The following is a 22292-nucleotide window of genomic DNA, read 5'->3' as shown; positions in this document are numbered from 1 at the left end:
AGACAAGACATGAACAATCGCGTCTTGAGACGAGACAGGAACAACCTCATCAAGAGACAAGAACCGAGCAGCCCCTTCACGAGACAAGGGTCGAGCAAACCCGTCCCAATGAGAACGTGGAGAACTTGACCCTGGAGTAGTTGGGCCAATTTATCACCCGGACAGTGGATGAGGCCATGAAAAGGAATCAAGAGTCTGTGTTTGTAGAGGAACAGGCCGCCCGTCAGGAGCATGAAGAAAATGTTGAAGTCCACCAGAGCAGGGTGGAGGAGACGCAACCCCTCCCAACTAGGGAGATTAGTGAGATGGGGGAGATGTGGAAGGAAATACGGAGGTTGAGGGAGCAGGTAGGAAGCAGAGCGCCGGTACCCAAGAGAGGAAGCCCTTTTTCACTAGCCATCGTGGAGGAAGGGCTTCCTCCAAATTTCCGACAATCTAACTTTGATGAGTATGACGGACATACTGACCCCGAGGAACACTTGGGGAGATTTGAGAATGCGGCTCTGTTACACCAATATTCAAATGGAGTCAGGTGCAAGGTGTTTCTTGGCACGTTGGTGAGGTCAGCCCAGCAATGGTTTAATACCCTGCAGCCCAACTCCATACAGTCTTTTGAGGATTTTGCTACAGCTTTCTTGCACCGATTTGCCAGCAGCAAGAGGCACCAGAGAAATTATTTGAGCCTGTTTGTGATGAAACAGCAAAAGACTGAAACTTTGCGAGAATTTGTCCAGCGTTTCAACAGTGCAGCGCTGGAGATACCGGCGGCTACCCTTGACATTATGATAAGTGCCTTTACACAAGGACTGGGGGGAGGGAGGTTTTTCAAGTCGCTGGTCAAGAAGCCTCCGTCGAGCTATGATGATCTGTTGGCTAGAGCTGAGAAATATGTCAACTTGGAGGATGCCCAACATAACAAAAGAATGGAAAACCGGCCCGGGGGAGGTAGGGTGGAGGGAGCCGAGAGAGGCGGTAAGAAGAGAGGAGGACAGAACCAGAAGTGGAGGAAAGTTCTCATCCCATGTTCCTCTGAATAGGAATCGGGATAAAGTGATGGAGGTGAGGGAGTCAAGGGAGAGGGGAGAGAAGTCGCAGAGGATTGAGAGCGATGATCGGCCTCCGCCGCGGGGTAGACAAGAAGGATCTTCGTTAGAGAGTGAACTGAGATCTCACCCGTCTTCTAGGCGAGGTCGAGGTCTTCCATGGATAAATCAGAGGGTCGGGGAGCAGAGAGGGGAATGTCGAGGTCAAGATGTTCCTCAAGAACCCATCGAACCGAAGAGGAGAATGGATGAGGACAACCATCCTACGAGAGGAATGATTCATATGATCTCGGGGGGTGCTACTGATGGAGACTCTGGGAGAGCTCGGAAAGCGCACGGGAGGAGGTTGGAGAATTTTGAGATAGCCAGAGGTGCAGACTTGCCCCAGGATCCTGTCATCAGCTACGGGCCGGAAGACCTTCGAGTTATCGTGGCTCTTCATAACGATGCTTTGGTGGTGACGGCCACCATTGCCAACTACGATGTGGCAAGGATGTTCATTGATAATGGAAGCTCCGTAAATATCTTATTCAAGAGCACATTGGATCAAATGAAAGTGGAAGGATTTGAGTTTGAGCCGGTCTCCACCTCGTTGTATGGGTTTGCAGGACACGCCATCCCGCCTTTGGGTCAGATTGTTCTTCTCCTATCCTTGGGGACTGATCCTCGGCGGGTAACAAAAATGATAGCCTTCACTGTGGTGGATACCCCGTCAGTGTATAATGGAATTCTAGGACGGCCGGCCCTGAAGGATTTTAGAGCCGTAGCTTCCAGTTATCATCAGAAGCTTAAGTTTCCTGTGGGAAAAGGAGTCGTAGTCTTGTGCGGAGACAAAAAAATCGCGCGTTGGTGTTATGAAGGGGTAGTGAGGGAGGAAGGAAAAAGAGCGCGTGTGGAGGTTAACATGATTAGGAAAAGAAGAAGTGAGTGACTTGCTCCTGTTGATGGTACAAGAAGATCAGAGGGGAAAGTTGGACCCAGAGTGGGAGGGGCTTTTCAGAGTGATTGATAAATTTAATTCTGGAGCTCGTTACTTGGAGAATGATCAAGGAAAGGCTTTAAAGAAGCCGTGGAATGCTTACCACCTTAGGGAGTATCATTCTGGATTTTATCGTTGATGTATTTCATCTTTGCATTTTCCAATGTAATCAGTTAGAATTCAATAAAATCAAGTTCTTCTTTTCAGTTCTTGAAAGTTGGTGTAGTATGAAAGTGAGAAAATTTTATTTTGCTGCTAAGGCACGGCCTAGCAGAGGAGCAGAGTTTGGGAGGAGAAAGATTTTATTTTCCTGCTAAGGCATCGCCTAGCAGAGGAGCAGAGTTGGGGAGGAGAAAAATTTTATTTTCCTGCTATGAAGTCGTCTAGCAGAGGAGTTAGAGGGTGAGAGTGGAGGAAAAAGATTATATTTTCCTGCTAAGGCATCGCCTAGTAGAGGAGCAGAGTTGGGGTGAAGAAAAATTTTATTTTCCTGCTAAGGTATCACCTAGCAGAGGAGTTAGAGGGTGGGAGTGATAAATTTTTATTTTCCTGCTAAGGCATCGCTAGCAGATGAGCAGAGTTAGGGTGGAGAAGAATTAAATTTTCCTGTTAAGGCGTCGCCTAGCAGAGGAGTCAGAGGGTGATGGTGGAAAATTTTTTATTTTCCTGCTAAGGCGTCGCCTAGCAGAGGAGTTAGAGGGTGAAAGTGGAGAATTTTATTTTCCTGTTAAGGCATCGCCTATCAGAGGAGCAGAGTTGGGGTGAAGAGAAATTAAATTTTCCTGCTGAGGCATCGCCTAGCAGAGGAGCAGAGTGGAGGAGAAGAATTTTATTTTCCTGCTAAGGCATCGCCTAGCAGAGAAGCATAGTTGGGGTGGAGAAAAATTAAATTTTAATTTTCTGCTGAGGCATCGCTTAGCAGAAGAGCAGAGTGGAGGAGAAGTATTTTATTTTCTTGCTAAGATATCACCTAGCAGAGGAGTTAGAGGGTAGGAATGATAAATTTTTATTTTCCTCCTAAGGTATCACCTAGCAGAGGAGTTAGAGGGTGGAGGTGTTGAATTTCTCTTTTCATGCTAAGGTATCACTTAGCAGAGGAGTTAGAGGGTGGGGATGATGAATTTTTATTTTTCTGCTAAGGTATCACCTAGCAGAGGAGTTAGAGGGTGGGAATGTTGAATTTTTATTTTCCTGCTAAGGTATCACCTAGCAGAGGAGTTAGAGGGTGAGAGTGATAAATTTTTATTTTTCTGCTAATGTATCACCTAGCAGAGGAGTTAGAGGGTGGAGGTGTTGAATTTCTCTTTTCCTGCTAAGGTATCACATAGCAGAAGAGTTAGAAGGTGGGGGTGTTGAATTTCTTTTTTCCTGCTAAGATATCACCTAGCAGAGGAGTTAGAGGGTGGGGATGTTGAATTTTTCTTTTCCTGCTAAGGTATCACCTAGCAGAGGAGTTATAGGGTGGAGGTGTTGAATTTCTCTTTTCCTGCTAAGGTATCACATAGCAGAAGAGTTAGAAGGTGGGGGTGTTGAATTTCTCTTTTCCTGCTAAGGCATCACCTAGCAGAGGAGTTAGAGGGTGAGGGTGTTGAATTTTTATTTTCCTGCTAAGGTATCACCTAGCAGAGGAGGTAGAGGGTTGGGGTGTTGAATTTTCAACTTCCTACTAAGGCATCGCCTAGTAGAGGAGCAGCGTGCAGGAGAAAAATAAAATTTTCCTACTAAAGAATCGCCTAGTAGAGGAACAGCGTGCGGGAGAAAAATTTTATTTTTCTACTAAGGAATCGCCTAGTAAAGGAGCAGCGTGCAGGAGAAAAATTAAATTTTCCTACTAAGGCATCGTCTAGTAGAGGAGTAACGTGCATGAGAAAAATTAAATTTTTTTACTAAGACATCGCCTAGTAGAGGAGCAGAGGGCAGCAGGAAAATTAAATCTTCCTACTAAGGTTGTACCTAGTAGAGGAGCAGAGTGAAGTAAAGACATCTTTAAATTTTTCCTACTTGAGCGGAGCCTAGTAGAGGAGTCAGAGGTGAGGAGGTAAAACCTTTATTTTCCTGCTATGGCATCGCCTAGCAGAGGAGACTGGGATGAGTTGAAAATTAGATTTTATTTTCATGCTGAGGCATCGCCTAGCAGAGGAGTCAGAGGGTGAGGAGATTGAAGTTTGATTTTTTCTGCTAAAGCCCGGCTTAGCAGAGGAGTTTACGAGATGATGAGGCGAGAATTTTATTTTCCTACTAAGACTCGGCTTAGTGTAGGAGTTACAAAATGATGATGTGAGTTTTATTTTCCTGTTAAGGCATAGCCTAGCAGAGGAGTTAGACGGTGAGAAGGTTGGAGTTTTATTTTTCCTGCTAAGGACTATTTTAGCAGAGGATTCAAGGGCACGGAGAAGTAGAAAAATTTATTTGGTTTGCCGATAACGAACGATGTTTGCCAATGCGAAAATTACGGGGATCGAGGGGCTTGGGGGCAACGCCCCCAAAAGCTATTCAGGAATCAAGGGCTGCGAGCGAAGGGAGAGTGCGAGGCGTTGTGCTAGGCGAGATCGCGGGCTGGGTGTGCGAGGAAGGGCGAGCAAGCACTCGGCGAAGCGGCGCGAGGGCGAGACAGGCGTTGGAGACTAGCCTGCGGGAGGGCGAGAGCGCGTGGGCGAGCGGCCGCGCGCGCGATGTCAGGGCGTGCAGGTGCGCTGAAGAGGGTGACCCGGTGCTGGAGAGGGCGTGCAGGTGCGCTGGCGAGGGCGCGCACGCGGTGGCAGGGGCGAGCGCTCGAGGGCGTGCAGGTGTGCTGGCGAGGGTGCCCGCGCGGTGGTAGGGGCGAGCTCGCGACGGGGAAGAGGTGGCTGGGCGAGGGTCTGGGGGCGTAGGCAAGGGTGGGTTTGCTCGGGCTTACGGCAGGCTGGGTGTGCATGGCAGGGCGTTGGGCGAGGCTGCTGTGGGCAAGCGTGAGGAGGGGCGAGTGTGCACAAGCGAAGGCGGCGAGGCGAGGAGAAGGCAGGGGTCGGGCGAGGGCTTGCGCACGCTGTGCAGGCGAAGACGGCGAGGCGAGGAGATGGTAGGGGCCGAAACTGGGGCAGGGGCAGGGCGAGGGCTTGCGCACGCTGTGCAGGCGAAGGCGGCGCTGGCGAGGTGCTGTTCGACAGGGAGCTAGGTGAGGGTACAAAGGCGCGTGCAAGGCTATGGTGAAGAAGAGGACAGGGCTGAGGGGGCGAGATGATGGTGAGCCTACGGGAGGTTGTGAGCGTCGAGCGTGAAGCTAGTGCTAGCGCATAGATGTGTCCTGGGCGAGATAGCTAGTGGATGAAGTGCAGGGAAAATTCTGTGTGGGAGTAATGAAAACGAAGTGAGAAGGCACCTCTGTTCATAGGGGAGGCCCTGACCAAATCTTTTCTTTCAAGACATGATTATGATTTGATTAGTTTCCAGACTTGTGGAAACTAATGAGCAGCGGAGGAAAAATGCACAACTCACGCCCCGTAAACCGAGGACAACACAATTAATCGAACTTTGAACCTATGATTCAGTTCGACTCGGGAGGGGGAGACTGGTGATACCCCAGGGATGAACCCATCAAGATCAGGCCCAAACTCCCGGCCCAGCTCTAGGGCCCACAGGTGAAGGGCCCATGAGCAGCCCATGTATTCTCCTATAAATACCAGGTTTGAGCGTATGATAAAGGATTTACTATATTGTTTTCAGCAGCACCTTTAGCTGTTTCCCCCATATATTCTCAGTCTCTGACTTGAGCGTCGGAGGGGCTACGCCGGGACACCCTCCTGGCCCCCTTCTAACGATCTTATTCGTGATTTCAGGCTCAGGGTAATTTCGAACCTGTGTCTGTACTAGTGACACTTGCTGGAAGCGGACCCTAAAATTTTCCGTGAGTATCAAATGATAATATTATTATTATTAATGCTAATGGCTTTTCCGATGGAGATAATATCTTCGTATCCGCCCCAAACTATCTCGGGGAATTGATTACGTCAAGAAATGGACGGTCAAAATTGCAGGAAATATCAACAGCATTCCAAAGTGTACTCAAATTCATAAATCTCCTGCCATATTCTTCTCAACAAGCGGATATGCTGGAAACCTTTTCCACGATTTTGCGGATTCGATACTTCCATTGTACATAACTTTTTTTGATTTCAAAAGGGATGTGCTGTTTCTTGCGAGTGATTATCAGTCTTGGTGGCTGTCGAAATACCACGAAATACTTGAAAAGTTCACTAGACATGAGAATATGAGATTATGTTTATTGACAGACAGAAACAAGAAGTGCATTGCTACAAGAAAATGGTTGCTGGCCTGAACTTTCACAAAGTACTCATCATTGAATCAAATCAGACCCGAACCGGTCTTTCAATGAGCAACTTCAGACGACTAATACGAGAAGTGTATTCCTTGGAGAGAACACGGCTACGGCTACGGCTACTCGTAAATACACAAATAAGGCAGATAACTTGAAAGGGCTGAGGCCACGTATCATGATCATAACGAGGAAAATAACACGAGTCTTGATGAACCATGATGAAGTCTCTCGAGCAGCAAGGGAGCTAGGCTTCGAGGTCATTTTAGTGGAGCCAGAAATATCGACTAAGCTATCAAGAATTGCACAAGTTGTGAATTCATGCGATGTGCTGATGGGAATACATGGAGCTGGTTTAACCAATATGGTTTCTTGCCTGAAAACACCGTCATAATTCAAGTGGTTCCGTTCAGGGCTATGGATTGGATTGCTAAAGATACTTTTGGAGACCCTTCTGTTGATATGAAGTTACAATACTTGGAATATAAGATAGCAGTGAAAGAGGGTTCTTTGATTTTGAAATATTCAAGTGAAGATCCAGTTTTGAAAGATCCAGCAACCATTCATTGAAAGGGATGGAATGAAATGAGTTCCATTTACTTGCATAATCAGAATGCTACCATTGATATTGGCAGGTTCAGAAGTACATCAGTTGAGTCACTCGAGCTTCTAAGTCATTGACTAATACATGTTAATAATCTTGTTAAAATGTTGTAACATTTTTTTATTGATTACAGGTATTGAGGAAATTTTTTATTCGATTTTCGATATGACGTTGTTGTGTGTAGTACCATATCAAGACCTTCAAAACACAAAAATCATCTTTTTTTTCCTTGTACTTCGTTCAGTTTTAATGTCTCAAACTCTCAACATATGTTGATTGTAGCTTAATATGTCATCTCACAGTCTCCACAATGCCAAAAAATTCAAACCAGATGTTTTCTTCATCTTTTGGTAAGCGTCGAGGATATCCATGAAATGATAAAGTTCCGACTAGAAATACATTTTAAAAAATTGAAATGGATTTCAGAGTACTAACTGGAGTAGACCCTCAAACCCACTAGATCGTATGTCCTTGTGCCCGGTTCCATAGGCATTATGCGCGCTACACCCAACAACGCCCCCTGGTCTGATTTGAATTCGTGTATGCTTGGGGAAATCTTGAACGCTAGGATGAATGGATGGATGGATCGTCTTTTCATCTAGTACATTTTAGCTTATGATTTTCGATACTTGGATATTTCATTCGAGTCTTGATCGCTCGATTTAGCTACAAAATACGTGTGTGTGTGTGTATATATATATATATATATATATATATATATATATATAGTTTTGATATGCTGCACACATACCGTACACATTTATGTGAGAACCAATGAGGTGTCAATCACTTATTGGATGTGATGAAATATAGAAAAATTGCGCATCAAATAGGTGAGTGATACCTCATTGATGTTCACATAAGTGTGCACGGTAAGTGTGCAACATATCAAAACACGTAAAGTAACATATCTTTTAAATGCATCAACATATGGAACATGTTCACAATATGAATTGTGTAATTATGTGCGCAACGTTCTGAGATTTCCCATCATGCCAGTCGTCATCGGCATCGGAAAGAAAAAACAGAGAGGGACACCGTGTCTCGTTTCCTGTGAGGTTTGATAGTTTATATCGAAAAATAGGGGAAAAAAATACATTGTCCTTTTCCCCGAGGAGAGATTCAGTTCTTGGTGTCTATAAATTAATGTATATTTTATATTTTATGCCTGCCACGAATTTACCATCGTCCCCTGTGAATCCAGCCGTTATATCAGTTCGGATTCATGCTTTGGTTTAGCTATATTATTGATGGTGCCACATGTCCGGATGGACCAGCAAAATGATAGGCGAAGAACAGGTGAAGAATCTCCTTTACTCTATCGTGAAGTGGGAAATAATTGGTGCCGGAAAGTTGGGTGAGTTGGCCATGGACGAGAATATAATGGAATTCGTGCTGGTCCCTTTAGGCATGGGGGTGCTGTTGACGTATCATTTTTGGCTTCTTTACAATATAATACGCAATCCCAGAAGAACAGTGATCGGGCTCAATGCTGAAAGTCGCCACAAATGGGTCTTCTGCTTGATGGCTGTATATTTTCTTCACTCTTATCTATCTTTTGAGTGTGTGTGTCGGTGGTTGGGCAGGTGTATTTCGCCTTTTCTGTTGTTGGGTTGCAAATTAATAATGATGCTTCATTGTTTGTGGGCCGCAAATTTGAACTTGGAAGTCATCAGATGTTGTAGTGTTTGATCTTTGTTGCTTGATGTTTTACAGCAACGCTCAAATTTGATCGACCGTGATAATTACTTTGCTGGAATTCTTGGTGTCTGTCAAATTTCCATGTTCCTCTCTTAGTTTGTGGTGTGAGCTGGATAAAGGTTTAGCATCGATTTCAGTTTCAAGCTTTCCAAATAGTTGTGTAGTTATAAGTGGAGAAAGTTTTCTTATGGGACCGCTGTTTTTATTCATTGTTTATCACGAAATTCTTATGCTGCTGCTATCAGGTTAGCAGGGCAACTAATATCACGTGCTGTGCTATGATCAAAGAATGAAGCTTAACATAGTAGATGGCCTTGTGTATATAGAGTGGAATGGGAGGATATATAAGGCAAATTTAAATTAGTTATGACTTCCGGAGTTGAACTTTTGAGCATGATAATTGGGTTTTGATAGAGGACTTTCTTCTTGTTGCAGATATGCGTAAAATTTCTCTCTTCTTTGTTGACCAATAAATGTGATGTTGCATACAAATGACCACAGGTTTTTTATGGCATTTGAAGCCATACTCTAGAAAGAAATCTAGAAAATTTAGGCCACAAAAGATTGCTGCCAGGTTAAGAGCTCCAGTTTAGATAAGATGAACGATTATTCTTGGGACTCTCTGGACAAGGAATGATCTTTTTAACCTGGATATAATGTGTCTTACATGTGGTCTTTTGGGATGCTAAACTAGTCTTACCAAGTTATGCCTAGCAACATCAGCGAGGGGAAATTTTTTAATGCTTGGCATAGCACTTTCCCATACATGATCTTGAGTCATGGATATTAATTATGGATCTAAGTGTTACTCCAGTTTCTTCAAATGTTAAGACGCAAGTACCTAGTTCCTGTGAATGACTCTGTGCCAAACTGTAGGTTGTGTCCGTTCCTACTAGAGATATCGAACTTTCACCTCGTGATAAGACATCAAGAAAATATGCATGTATGGATAATCAGATTGTCCAAATGTGTGTGTTTGTACCCGCATATAAAGATTGTACTTATCAATCAAGTTTTTCCTTTTCATATGGCCCTGTTTTTGTCTTCTGAAGATATTAGAATTGCTTTCTAGACTAGTTAGTCCTTAATGCTCCTCTCAGATGTATCAATCAGTTGGTGTTTTCAAACAGTTCAGGTGCTAGATGCTGAGAAGCTCATTCTAAAAGTTGAATGTTTGAGGATGTTTAAGAAATTTGAAAATATTGTATCTAGATTCATTCCCATGGGCTTCGCCTACTGACCGTTAGTGAGTTGTACAAAGTTTCTTGTTTAAAGTGAAATAGTGGATAATTTTAGTGTGCTGTTAAACTCTTATAAGAATCTCAGTTCCTACATTAAAAAAATGGTTGAAAGAGTTGTTATTTTTATGAGTAAAATGCTATAATATTTATAGAGTGCTTATTCAAGCGGCGAAAATGTGATTTCGCACTAGATTGCTCTTTGCATATTTATGTGACCTCAGCAAATATGTGTATCAATTTAATCCTTATATATAGAATTATCAAGAAATAACTTCTGCAAATCATCTGTTACCTTCAATTCATATCGAAAACTTATCATATCAAACCTTATAATAGAAGGGAAAGAAAGCTGGAGTGAATCATAAGAAGTGCTTCAAATGGTTGTATGAGCTCTATTGAAATGTTACGCATGATTCTATAAAATTAACTCCAAAAAATAGTTTTGTCGCACAAGCAAGAAGTTGTGTTACTTCCATGGGTTGCTGCTATCTTCTTTTAAAATGAGTGCTAGCCTGGTTTTGAAATATAAAAGTGGAAGTATCATTTTTTTGAGTAATACTCTTTCACCCAACTTTTGGTGCATTTTTTTATTCCAACATAAAGTTTTCTTTTTCTTCACTTTATCTAGCTACTTAAGTCGATTATTTTTTGTGCTTGAGATGTAAAGGTGTGCTGATATCAAACCAGAGTTAACTTGTGTACTAAATTTTCAGGATCCACTCAAAAATGGCGTTTTGGCAGTTCAAACACTGCGCAACAATATAATGGCGTCCACCCTTTTGGCGACGACGGCCATCACTCTCAGCTCATTGATCAGTGTGTATGTCAGCAACAAATCAACCTCTTCTCTAAAGTCGATACATGGAAATAGCTCTTCCATAATGTCTTCTGTCAAGTTCTCCGCTATATTAGTGTGCTTTCTTTTTGCATTTTTTTGCAACGTGCAGTCTATAAGGTACTATGCCCATGTTAGCTTTCTGGTATCCGTGCCCCCGGCGTCTACAGACAGTAAAGATTCTATCGAATATGTCGAAATGAACTTGAACAAAGGTTCTTTCTTTTGGTCACTTGGACTCCGAGCATTTTACTTGTCGTTCCCTCTCTTTCTCTGGGTTTTCGGGCCTATACCTATGTTCGTTTGCTGCTGCGTGATGTCTCTTCTTCTCTATTTTCTGGACACTACCACAAAATTTACAAGGAATCTGTATACACACTCTGTTAGGGAGGATACGAATGGTGAAGATGTGGAGTCTGCTGTTTTTCGGACATGAATACATTTCTGACTACGTTTTGTATGATATTTCCATTTTTAACTTGTCGCTTTGATTATGTTGTCTCATGTGTTATGTTGTATGATCACTAGGATAACTCAGTAGCAAACTTGTTCACAAAAGTGTTATTAAGGTGTTTGTGAGTAAGCTTACAAATTTTCACATAATGAATCGTCGGAACTATGTGGTATGGTTTAACAACTTCTCCTGTCGACTTATTTGATCACATTATTGATATTACTTTCGAGACGGGTTTGAGGATGAGGATAGTAATCTCATACTCGCCCGAACTATAACTACTTCGCGGATGTTAAAAAAATTACCGAACCCAAATACGAAAAAATCAGGAATCACCGTCCCCGTTTCAGGTTTTTCGCGCGTGACCCAAACCCGTAACATTTCAAATACACTATGTAGTTAGAACTAACTTATAAAAATCCCATAAAGGTTGCATCTATGCCAATGCGTCAAATGTTTCATAGGCCGTGAATTTATTTAAAAGTTCACTTCAGTAACAATTTCTTATTTTGCACCATGACCATGTGATACTAACTTTTTCTTTTTGTAATGTGCAATGGCTCAGACGAAGAACTTCAGAGCTGATGAGCTAATGGAATTTTACAACGTAACTCTCTTGATTGCTTTTTCCACAGTCTTTTTGTTTTCGTTTTCGCCTAGTTCCTGTCAGGAGTCTCTGGTGCTCATTGCTTGTCAGCGTAATGTCAATTGGATGAATTTGATATTTTACTTCGCCAAAGGGGTTGTAACTGATTGTTTGCCTCATCTTTCGGCAGTCAGATATGAAACTGAAGAAATTCTTGCATATAATTGAGAATTCGCCTGCATTCCCAGTTATATATGATCATAGCAGGTAATTTGATGCTCGGATGACCTAAATCATTGTGTTCAAGCAATAAAATCTGGAGTCACCTTTATAATTTGAACTTTACCTCCTCTTCAGAAGATACTTTACTGCGCAATTACATTGTGATCTTGTTTGCAAATTGAGTTACCTAATAATTATTATTGTTTTATGTTGTAATGAGACCTCTATTACTTTTCTGCAGAACTATTTTGTCTTTGCCTCCAATTATCAATGGTGCGCACTCTGCCATCAGTTTGGAGACAGAATGTATTTATTGAATGTACAGCTACAGATCTGACTAAAGCAAATATTGTTTTGAACACAATGGTATTCATCTCAATGTATCCAGTGCACTAGGTTTTTGTATCCTTTTCTTCAATGATTTTGCTGTTAACTATTTGTTGTCCAGGTTACCATGTTTTCGGTCTATTGTGAAAGGCAGTATGAGGTTGAGCCAGTTGAAGTAATTTAGCCTGATGGGAAATCATACATATGCCCAGATATGTCACTGTACCAGATGGTTGTGCCTTTATCATACATCACTGGAGCAGTTGGAGTTTGATGGCCAGCCCATAAGGTTTTGCTTCACGCTGACCATCAACACTCTATACTTTCCGTTTTCTTATTGGCAGACATCCAGCTTTTTCTTGTTGATTTTTTTCTATTCATTTGTCTTTAAAATTAATTTTTGTGACCTTTGGTCAAGTGAGCATTCACTGCATAACTTGAAAATACATTAGGTAGCAAAATAACAGTAGACTTTGTGGGCTTAGTGCACTCTCTATGGTTGATTCACTAAACATGATGAATGTTAAAATATTGCCTACTACTATTCACGAATTGAACTTCAGGTGGCACTGTGGCAGGTTTGTTGGATAAAATGCAATTACATGCTGAGCACTCTGTATCGAAAGAGAAGAAAACCATCTTAACTATATCTGTACCTCCGACAAGAAGTGATATTCTTCATCCTTGTGATGTGGCCACCGAGATATTGGCTCAGATTTTATTGTCTTGTACAGAAGTTTGTTTTCCTTGCATATGTTTTTAATTCTGTGCGATGTTGCCCTCTTCCCTCTTTAAGGAAGTTTCAATTGCTTGTGGTTACAATGAAATTTCAAATATGAAGCTGCCATCTTTGAAGCCACGGTCATTGAATCAGTTCAGTGATCTTATTCGAAGAGAGGTAGGCTGCTGCATTGCATGATCTTGTTGTTTTTCATTTGGAGTTACTTGCTTTGACCCAAGCTGGCGATATTCCCTTTTAGATTGCAATGGTTGGTTATACAGAGGTGTTAACGTGGATCTTATGCTCGTATAAAGAAAATTTCACCATGCTTAACCAGAAAGACGACAAGGCAACAGCAGCAATAAATGGAAATCCCCGTTCTACTGATTTTTAGGTTTGTTTTGTCTGCCATGCATATGGTCTCAACTGATCGTTTAAATTTAGATGGAGATTTGTTTATTAACATCTACTCATTCACCCCTTGTTTATTTGTCATTTAATATGTAATTAGTTCTACATTTCTTTCTTCTCCTTTATCCAATCTTAACATTATATGCTTTCTGTTATTAAAGTTTCAAAAGATCAGTTATATTCAATTTTTCTGCATGCACACTGTATGAGAGTCTGATTTTCTGGCATATTAAGTGCATATTCTGCCCCATCCTGTTTTCCGTAGATGTCATAAACATTCAACGATCTCGTTTAGTATTTCAAATTTCGATAGCAATTGTCCTTGATGACCTTGTGCCTATTTCTTGTGAGAATTATCATCTGACAGCTGACTCCAAATTTTATTGCGTCTGATTTATTGTATTGGGGAAGATATGCCACCAGCCCTCATGTGAATTTGTCAATGTGCGATGTTTTGGAAAGAACTTTATTTAGCTTTAATCCGAGCTACATGGGTTTTTTTGTGAATATTCTGAAAATGGTAAGTCTGGTCGATCTTTGTCTTTGTTAGTCGATCAAATAACCATCTGTTTCCATCGATCAATCTAGATTTGAGGATGCACCAGTGCTTGACTAAATTTTCCTGCTTTGGTTTTTCTCAGCTGATACATAGTCTTGTTGTTAGAATCATGGAAGTCATTTGAACTCCTTTTGTAATCCCTGGGGACAAAACAGGCTATTATATACAAAGTTCAGACGTATGTTCACTGTCTTCTGTTTCTATTTTGACAATGTTAAGCATTGTATACAGTCATTTACAATGGAAAACAAGTAGGCACTTTTGGCATCGTCCATCCACAGGTACACACACAAAATCCTTTTCATGTGACAAAGAAACAATTCACAATTTAAATTCATGCAATCTAAATAAATGATAATTCAAACAAACATGATGTGACCTTTATCGTTTGTGTAGCAGATCGAAGAGACCAATTTTGTCACTTTACAGCATAGTTGCACTGTTGTGCCTCGTTCGCAGATTTTTTCAGCTTCAATTACCGCTGGACGGTCCATTTTTTTTGTAGAAGTAATTGATAAAGTCGAATTGTAATATTGTTGAAAATTTAAAAGAAACTTGCCATGAAACGAACAAAACCTTAAAGTTGTGTTTGGATCAATGGATTTGGATGGATTGTATTTAAAAATTCGAAGTCATTGAATTTGTTTAGTCTAAATTGACATAAATTTGAAATCCGTACCATAGGTTCACAAATTCCTTCAATCCTTGTGAAAGCCACTCAGCTCAAAAAGTAATAAACTAGAAAAAGATGTACAATGCGTATATTAAGTATGATATGCTGATACCAACAGCAAGGCACAATCCAAGACAGAGTCTTTCAATGGATTCTCCAAAATCTGCACCTACTGTAATATAAAGAATCCTCTCTGTTCTGCATCAACCAAACTTCTTGCAAAATCTGGTACCCAGATTAGTACCTGATCAATCTTCGGTTCCGATTGGTGAAAATCTTTGCAGTAGCAAGGATGCAACGTCCTTGATCGAACCTGCAACACCCGACGAAAGAAGTCTAACCTGGGCAGTTGAATGTTTGGGAGTAAAGTTGCTGGATAACTCAAGTCTAACACATCAGTCATTGTATCAGTCATTATAAATGTCTCAAATATTGGAAAATAATGTAAAATATCAAAAATTTGCATAGGAAACAATCTTATAATACAGCACACACATATACATGACAATTAATGCAGTAGTATATGAGTTACTCTAGATCAGCACAAACATTTACATCTGTCTACTCGATCACTTTTGCAGACCATGTCGAATTTGTTCAAATGAATTATTTCCTGGACAAAAAAAGTCCAATGATTAAAAATTGTTTTGTACATCTTCTTGAAAATGAGAATATTGTATTATGAAGAAACAGAAGGGAAAAGAAGAAAATAAATAGAGGGTTTAAGTGTGGTGACAGAAGTATAGAGAGCACAAAGGAGTGAAATGCAAAATTATAATTATTTGCATGCATTTTCATCATCTGTGCTCTCTATCTTCTGTCAACAAAAGCACACACCACTGCCTCTAACTTAATACTCTCCTGCATGACCCCTTCGCCATGAAAAATACACGGAAGAAATATGATTTTTTAGCGACGATAAAATTCTATAAAGTTGATATGATATGTCGCAAAAGCGCGTTTTTATATTATCTTTCATGATAGATTAGCGACGCATTAATCCTGTCGCCACGAGTTTTCTATCATTTCAAATCCATTCATGTACGTGAGTAAAAAGACATTTAAGTAGAGAAGAATTTTAAAGAAGAAGCTAGCAATAAGAAGATACCTTATGTGGAGGTTTATTTATAGGGAACAAATGCAAGGAGCGAGGCCTCTCGGTCCATAGTTTTTGTTCCCACAATTTCTGTTCCATTTAATTCCCATTTCATGTTTTCTTCAAATTTATTTTAAATTTATTAAAATTAAAAGGTATTTTTAGTTATATATATATATAAACACACACACACACACACACACACACACACACACTAATTGGTTGCTCTATTTTACTCATATTAATTAGACGACTTTCCATATATTGAAATCTATTTCAGTGACAAGTGAACGTAGTACTCATAAACTATTAATTATAAATTTTTCTATGTATTTTTGGTCGTTCTTAATTAATCGGATTAGGGCTTTAATCCTAATATAACTGTGAATATGAGAATTTATAAGAATATATTTAGAAAAATTTAATCATAATATAGTTTTGTTATGTTGTTTACCAATCGTATTCATCTTTGTGTCCAACAATGAGGTTACACTAACCTATTGACTGTGATGAATCATATCAAAATTGTGAATTCAATATGTGCGTGTCACATCATTGGTGGACACAAAAATGAACATTATTGACCGACAACATAGAATATATATATATATATATATAACTATATATATATATAACTCTCAATTATTCAATATATATAATTATTTTATTGAATAATTGAGAGTTATATATATATATATAACTCTCAATTATTCAATAAAATAATTATAATTTATGGCCCACCCCAGAAAGAATAATCAATCAGAGAGATCTGATCCATGTACCATATGCCTTTGTAACCGCTTCTCACGAGTTCAATCAAGTCAAGGACAATACACAGCCTGTATTATATAACTACTACCCAACAACCTTGAGGGCCTTCTATGCATGCATTTTAAGCTTATACACCTAAATTTAGAGGTCATGAAGTTTGAGTGGTAATTATCAAACTCAAACTTCATTTGGACACACTTACCAAATGCACCGCGTCGTTACGTCGTTAGGTTAAAAAAAACTTGATTTTTAATTCGGTTTAGACTTTTTTGAATCAGAAAACAAATGATGATGGAGATTGATTTACTTATAACGGGCATGACTCACTTGTCTCCGAAGATTAGTTGAATGAAACTTGGATACCCCAAATCATCAAGCAAATGAATGGAATAAGATTGAGAATATTCATTTCATTCTAACCTCATTCTATCATACCAAACATTAAAATCTCTTGTCGCCTAAAACTCTGCCAAGAGAGCATTGTTTTACGTTTGTAGCCGAAAGCATTACTAGCTTATGCTCTGACCCGAGTAACATGGGACACGTGGAATCCCGTGTGAATCAACAAGGATCACCTTGCAAGGCTAAATACTCCTGGGTGACTGATAGTGAAATAGTACCGTGAGAGAAGGGTGAAAAGAACCCCATCGAGGAGTAAATAGAACATGAAACCGTAAGCTCTCAAGCAGTGAGACTCAAAATTACATGTATCATATATTGAAAATTAATTTCTTGACCATAATTGGATGGTTTTCATAAATACTAGCTTAACATGTGGTATCTCTATGTAACTCTTTGACATATATATTTTTAAAAAGTCCCAAAACGATAAATTATTGGTAAGAATATTGTGGTGGTTGAGTTACTTTTGATTGTGATCTAATTTCGTACGTAGCTGAAGTTGCGGTGTACCAATTGGGAAGAACAATTCTGGAGATTAGACTCTGCCCACAGTTTCCAATTACTTTCACCGTATCCTATTCAATTTGAGATCTTTTTGGTTTGTACAACCATATATTTGTGTGCATTGTACATATACAAGGGCATGGCCGGTGATTGTTCCGGCGTAACACGGACCGGAAATTCGGACTTGAAATGACTCTGTATTAAGGTCATACGATTATTAAAAAATAACTAGTTGAGAATCTGAAATTCGCTGCGAAATAGATTTACGGAAATAAGTCAATTGCTTTTGTTGTTATGGAATTGAAACCATTTGCTTCAAATTCTTACTTTTGGATTGAAGAAATTGACTTAAGGAATGGATTTCAAATAATATCATATTAGGTTAGTTCGAAACAATCACGGTTATTATTGATGATATTTGATTGAACCTAAAATTCGATTGAATTTTATCTATTTGAATAAGTCAATAAATTTTAGATTATGGATTTGAAATCTATGATAATTTTATATCATTCAATCCAAACGCAACTTTAGTTCGATATTGTAATTCATAATCCCCCATATGGTGTCCCTTTAACCTAACATCAATTCACTAGGACCCGTAAACACTTGAAACTAAGTAGTTATGACTTTCTTTCTCAAAACATTTATTACTTGTATATATAAATAACACTAGTATTCTCGTACTTGTGATATGGGTGTATAATACAATGTAATATATTAACACAAAAACTCAGACCGTCTTACATGTCAACTTTGTGGGAAAAATTTTTGACCCGACCCGTCCATAAAAAGTATTACTTTTCATAAACAAAATATTATTTTTCACTGCAAAAGTATCATTTTTTGTTAGTTATTTTATGAAAAAATATTATGTAATATATTCGGATTTGAGAAAAAAGTATTTGACTCGTGAAAAATATTATTTTTTATGTCTAAATTATTATTTTTCACTTTAAAAATATCATTTATTGTTAGTTATGATATGAAAAAATATTGGATAATATATATTGATTTGAGTTAAAATTATTATTATTATGTCAAAAATATATATTATGTATTATATGCTTATTCGAGTAAAAAGTATTTTACTGCAGATATAGACCTAGTCAACCTATCTCACAAATAGAGTTCCGTGATACCGCTCATATTATAATATTCTATGTTATATATAAATAATATTTTTTTTATTTTACAAATAATTAGTTTACTTAAGTTTTTTCGATAAACTAAGTCAAAATATTTGATTTAGTTATTATCCTTTACATCTAAAATGATATACTTATTAATAAATAGAGAAAGTTATTTATCCTATAAGTAGTAATTAGTCGAGAAAATTAAGAAAAAAAATTGATGAGATATGTTTAAAATTAATAATATATCCATTAACTCAAATTTACATATCAAATATAATATAAGTACAATTGTTTAAAAAAAAATTGTTGTCTCATGTCATACCAGAAATAATTAACGTAATTTGTGCAAATATATTAAAATTTTTGAAAATTTAAAAGTATAAATAAAAATAAAAAAAATTTAGGATACGATAGTTATGTAATATAAATAAATGTATTAAATAATTTGAACTTTTACTGGAAAACTCTGTTCTTTGGAACGTTGGATAGTATGGTTAATAATTTAACATGCATGTTTTCAGGAAAAAAGAAAGAATATATATTACAGATTGACAAATAATTACATCTTTCGAGTTTCGATTAGACAAATTCACAAAATATATCTTCATACCATATGTGATCATCTGTCCGAAAACAATAATACAAGGAGATTTCTTACAATCGTGTCATTAATGAATGATCACAAATTAATGAAATCCAGTTGCAAACAGATCAACGTAGATCCATAACATCAAATCTTAAATTGGAATCCATATAAACATCGGTACAATGTCTGTATATAGAGCTACCATCTGAAGGGGGATCGTGGGAATGAAACCGCCGTCTTGGGCATTCCCTTATGACAGTCATTCCCCCTGACGTTAACCGGAAAATGCCATGGTTTCTGAACGCACAAAAACTTCTGGTTAGTTTTGCAACTTTCCATTTGATGAAGAATGGACATGTACACGATGAAAATGTTAAAACTAACCCGGAAGAGTCTTTTGGTGCCATGACAATGGCAATAGCTTCGGGTAACATTATCTGTAAAATATATAAAGATGTGTGTAATAAAAAAGTGGAAAGCTGATAAGCAGAAGAAAATCACCCACATACAAGGAGTTAAATGAAACATGATCTTACCTGGTAGGAGTAGTGGGTGTGAATATCAATCGATGACATGAAACAAGATTGTGTAGGATGTGTCTGCATAACATCATGCAGTTGGTCAAATGTTAATCCTTAATGTGGTTTATGAAAGATACATGCTTGGTGCCAAGAGAGATAAAAAAAATGGCGACACACACAATGACAAGCTATTTCAGTCTGTAAACCCTCAGGCTATGCCATGGAAAGTGTTCAATATGGACACCATAATTTTGTTGTAGACAGTAAAACTTGTCTAATGAAAAGTATTAATGAGACACAGCATTCTCGTGCTCAAGAAAGTTGTCTTCCAACATAATATGCCACAAGTTTTCCTAACATCTCACTTCCTCGAAAGCTAGTCGAAAGAGAAAGCGGGTTTCCTTTCCCAAAATCCTCTACGGCGTTCATCCATTTCACTACTATCCCAGGATGAAAACATACAGGCATTCCTTATCAAGACGATCCTTAAATTTCACATGTTTGTCGACTTCATTCCAAACAAACAGCACCAAAGCTTCTTAGTTTATTTACCAAAAGTCCAAAACCATCCATGTTTTAAATTTCACAGTCGCTGAATGGGCTTTGGTTACATGAGATTTAAGAGTAAAACTTCTTCAGTTTTCTTATATCAGATGGCACCCACTTAAAATTTCTACAGTTAAAAAAGCAATCCCTAGAAAAGGAGCAATGAAAGGCAGAACCAACACCAGAAGGCGTAAGAAAAGGACGCTGCTGAATACAAGAAAGGCAAAAAAGAAATCTTTCCTCGTGACAAACTGTAAGGGCCAAAAAGTTTTGACCGAGAGTAGTTGAGGAGGTGTGAAATTTTCCAAGTGTTCTCAGAGCAGATCATTCAGGAACTCATCTAAAACTACTTTAGATGAGTTCCTGATTTCCAATAGATTATAATCCGGAGCATCTCGCATTTTATTCTCATTTGAAATATGATTTTTATTCCTAATTAAAATCCGTATCTCTATTCCAAATTAATATAGGATTCCATGTCAATAACTAAGGGTCTTAATTAGAACTTAGGATAATAAATAAGCCCGATAATCTTATGAAAATAATTATGCCATTGCTGTGAAATACCTATAAAAAAATTGCATATTTTATAATGGACATACAGTAAAGCTCTGTTACAGCGGAGGGCTTCTCTGCAGATAAACTTTTAAAGTAAATCGAGTATATCTCTATTTTTGTGCTCATAAAAAACAAGTGTTACTGTCCGACGTTATATGTCTAAAAGCATATGATTGAGAATGTTATAAGCCCCAGTTGTGAGTCATTGACTGTTCCAAAACAGTGACGGCGGAGTTAGTTCCTCCATGTGACTCGGTGGCAAGATAAAGTAACCGCATGAGTGTGACTCATGATGGAATTCATAATCACTATTATACCCATCCAGCGAAGAAAAAAGAGAGAAATATAAGAACAAGAGACCTGATTCTACAAACTCGTATAGCAATAGAAGTGTAGTTAACCATAAATGGACACACATGGAGATAAGTTACTCAAATTATAAATATAATCAGTAAATAGCATTGAAGCATTTGCTAAACAATATCAAGGAGCCATCACTGAGCAGTAGGACATTGAAAAACAATATATTGACATTTTTGCTTACAGCAAAAACCAAAGACAGTAGAAACGTATTCTATTTATGGACAAAGGCCAAAATTATACGTACATGAATCCATCCAAGTGGAAAAAGACTTTGTTTGTCCTGCACTTCAAATATTTCTTCCTCATTCGTTGCTTGGCACTGCTTAACCAGAATGATTAAAACAAAATTCAGATGCTGTCAGCTTCTTGTAAGTGTTTGTGCATATGTATGAGGAAAACTCTGGCTTACCGAGTCTGATGTCGATTCTTGCTTTGGAATAATTAGAGCTGTGATATAGAATTTTCGGTTTCTCTGTGACAAATAACAGGTGTGTTCAAAAGAATGCATCCAGTAAATAATGCTACGAATTTGAAATGATGACTTTGGTGATTGCTATACATCAAAATAGAAGATCTAAATGGTATTGGTACTTACAAGGGAACCCGCAAGGATCCCGCATGTTTTTAAGTTTTTATCTGTGTTGGACTTCGCCAGCTTCATAAAACTGTCCATCATTTGGGTTGACTGATGAAGAAACAAGCACAATGAGTACGTATACTTTTCTAAGTTTCTTTACTGCCGAAGCTTGATACAATCGTTGCATATTTTGCAGAGAAATCAAGTTATCGAAATGTTAGAGTAGATGCCCTGCAAGCCAACTGTTGGCTAGGGATTTTATTGACTCAGTTGTAAAGAACAATCTTTATTTTAATATAATTCATTATTTCATGGTTTGTTATTTCTTTATCTGTATACCCATGTTATCAAACATAGATAAAGACCTTGATTATACTTTAATACAAATGAATCGTAATTCGATGTTGAAACTCGTTTGTAAACACTGTATAATCTAAATTCGTTCCTAGTCGATTCAGCCGCCTAAAACATGGATAAAGGTCGCTTGAGTTTGAGACTAGCATCTGTGATGTTGTGTACTGCGTTTCTTGGTAAGGGCATAGAGATGTCCAAACATGCAGATGG

General features: G+C 38.6%; 1 protein-coding gene and 2 pseudogenes across 14 annotated transcripts; 2 read left to right on the top strand and 1 right to left on the bottom strand.

Moving 5' to 3' along the window:
* Positions 1 to 5204: 5204 nt before the first annotated feature.
* On the top strand, positions 5205 to 6904 carry LOC140977464 (alpha-1,3-arabinosyltransferase XAT3-like; annotated as a pseudogene).
* A 1004-nt stretch (positions 6905 to 7908) lies between these two features.
* On the top strand, positions 7909 to 15204 carry LOC140976472 (uncharacterized). 14 transcript variants are annotated; one of them, XM_073440649.1, is made up of 7 exons: positions 7909 to 8468; positions 10594 to 11776; positions 11946 to 12022; positions 12219 to 12343; positions 12426 to 12593; positions 12883 to 13202; positions 13285 to 14493. In XM_073440649.1, the coding sequence occupies exons 1-2, from the start codon at positions 8199 to 8201 to the stop codon at positions 11149 to 11151; spliced, it is 828 nt and encodes a 275-aa protein (XP_073296750.1). In that variant the 5' UTR covers positions 7909 to 8198; the 3' UTR covers positions 11152 to 11776; positions 11946 to 12022; positions 12219 to 12343; positions 12426 to 12593; positions 12883 to 13202; positions 13285 to 14493. The 14 variants fall into 14 exon arrangements, with proteins under 14 accessions (XP_073296750.1, XP_073296743.1, XP_073296740.1 ...); XM_073440642.1 differs by adding an exon at positions 14787 to 15204 and having other exon boundaries at positions 12219 to 13202; positions 13285 to 14276; XM_073440639.1 differs by adding an exon at positions 14680 to 15204 and having other exon boundaries at positions 12219 to 13202; positions 13285 to 14276.
* A 3988-nt stretch (positions 15205 to 19192) lies between these two features.
* LOC140976471 (AMSH-like ubiquitin thioesterase 1) overlaps positions 19193 to 22292 on the bottom strand; it is a 13723-nt pseudogene continuing 10623 nt past the window's right edge.

This window comes from Primulina huaijiensis, chromosome 5 (genome assembly GCF_012295235.1).
Source record: "Primulina huaijiensis isolate GDHJ02 chromosome 5, ASM1229523v2, whole genome shotgun sequence".
NCBI lineage: Eukaryota > Viridiplantae > Streptophyta > Magnoliopsida > Lamiales > Gesneriaceae > Primulina > Primulina huaijiensis.
Note: the sequence above shows the minus strand (reverse complement) of the source record. Positions and strands in the feature narration are given on the sequence as shown.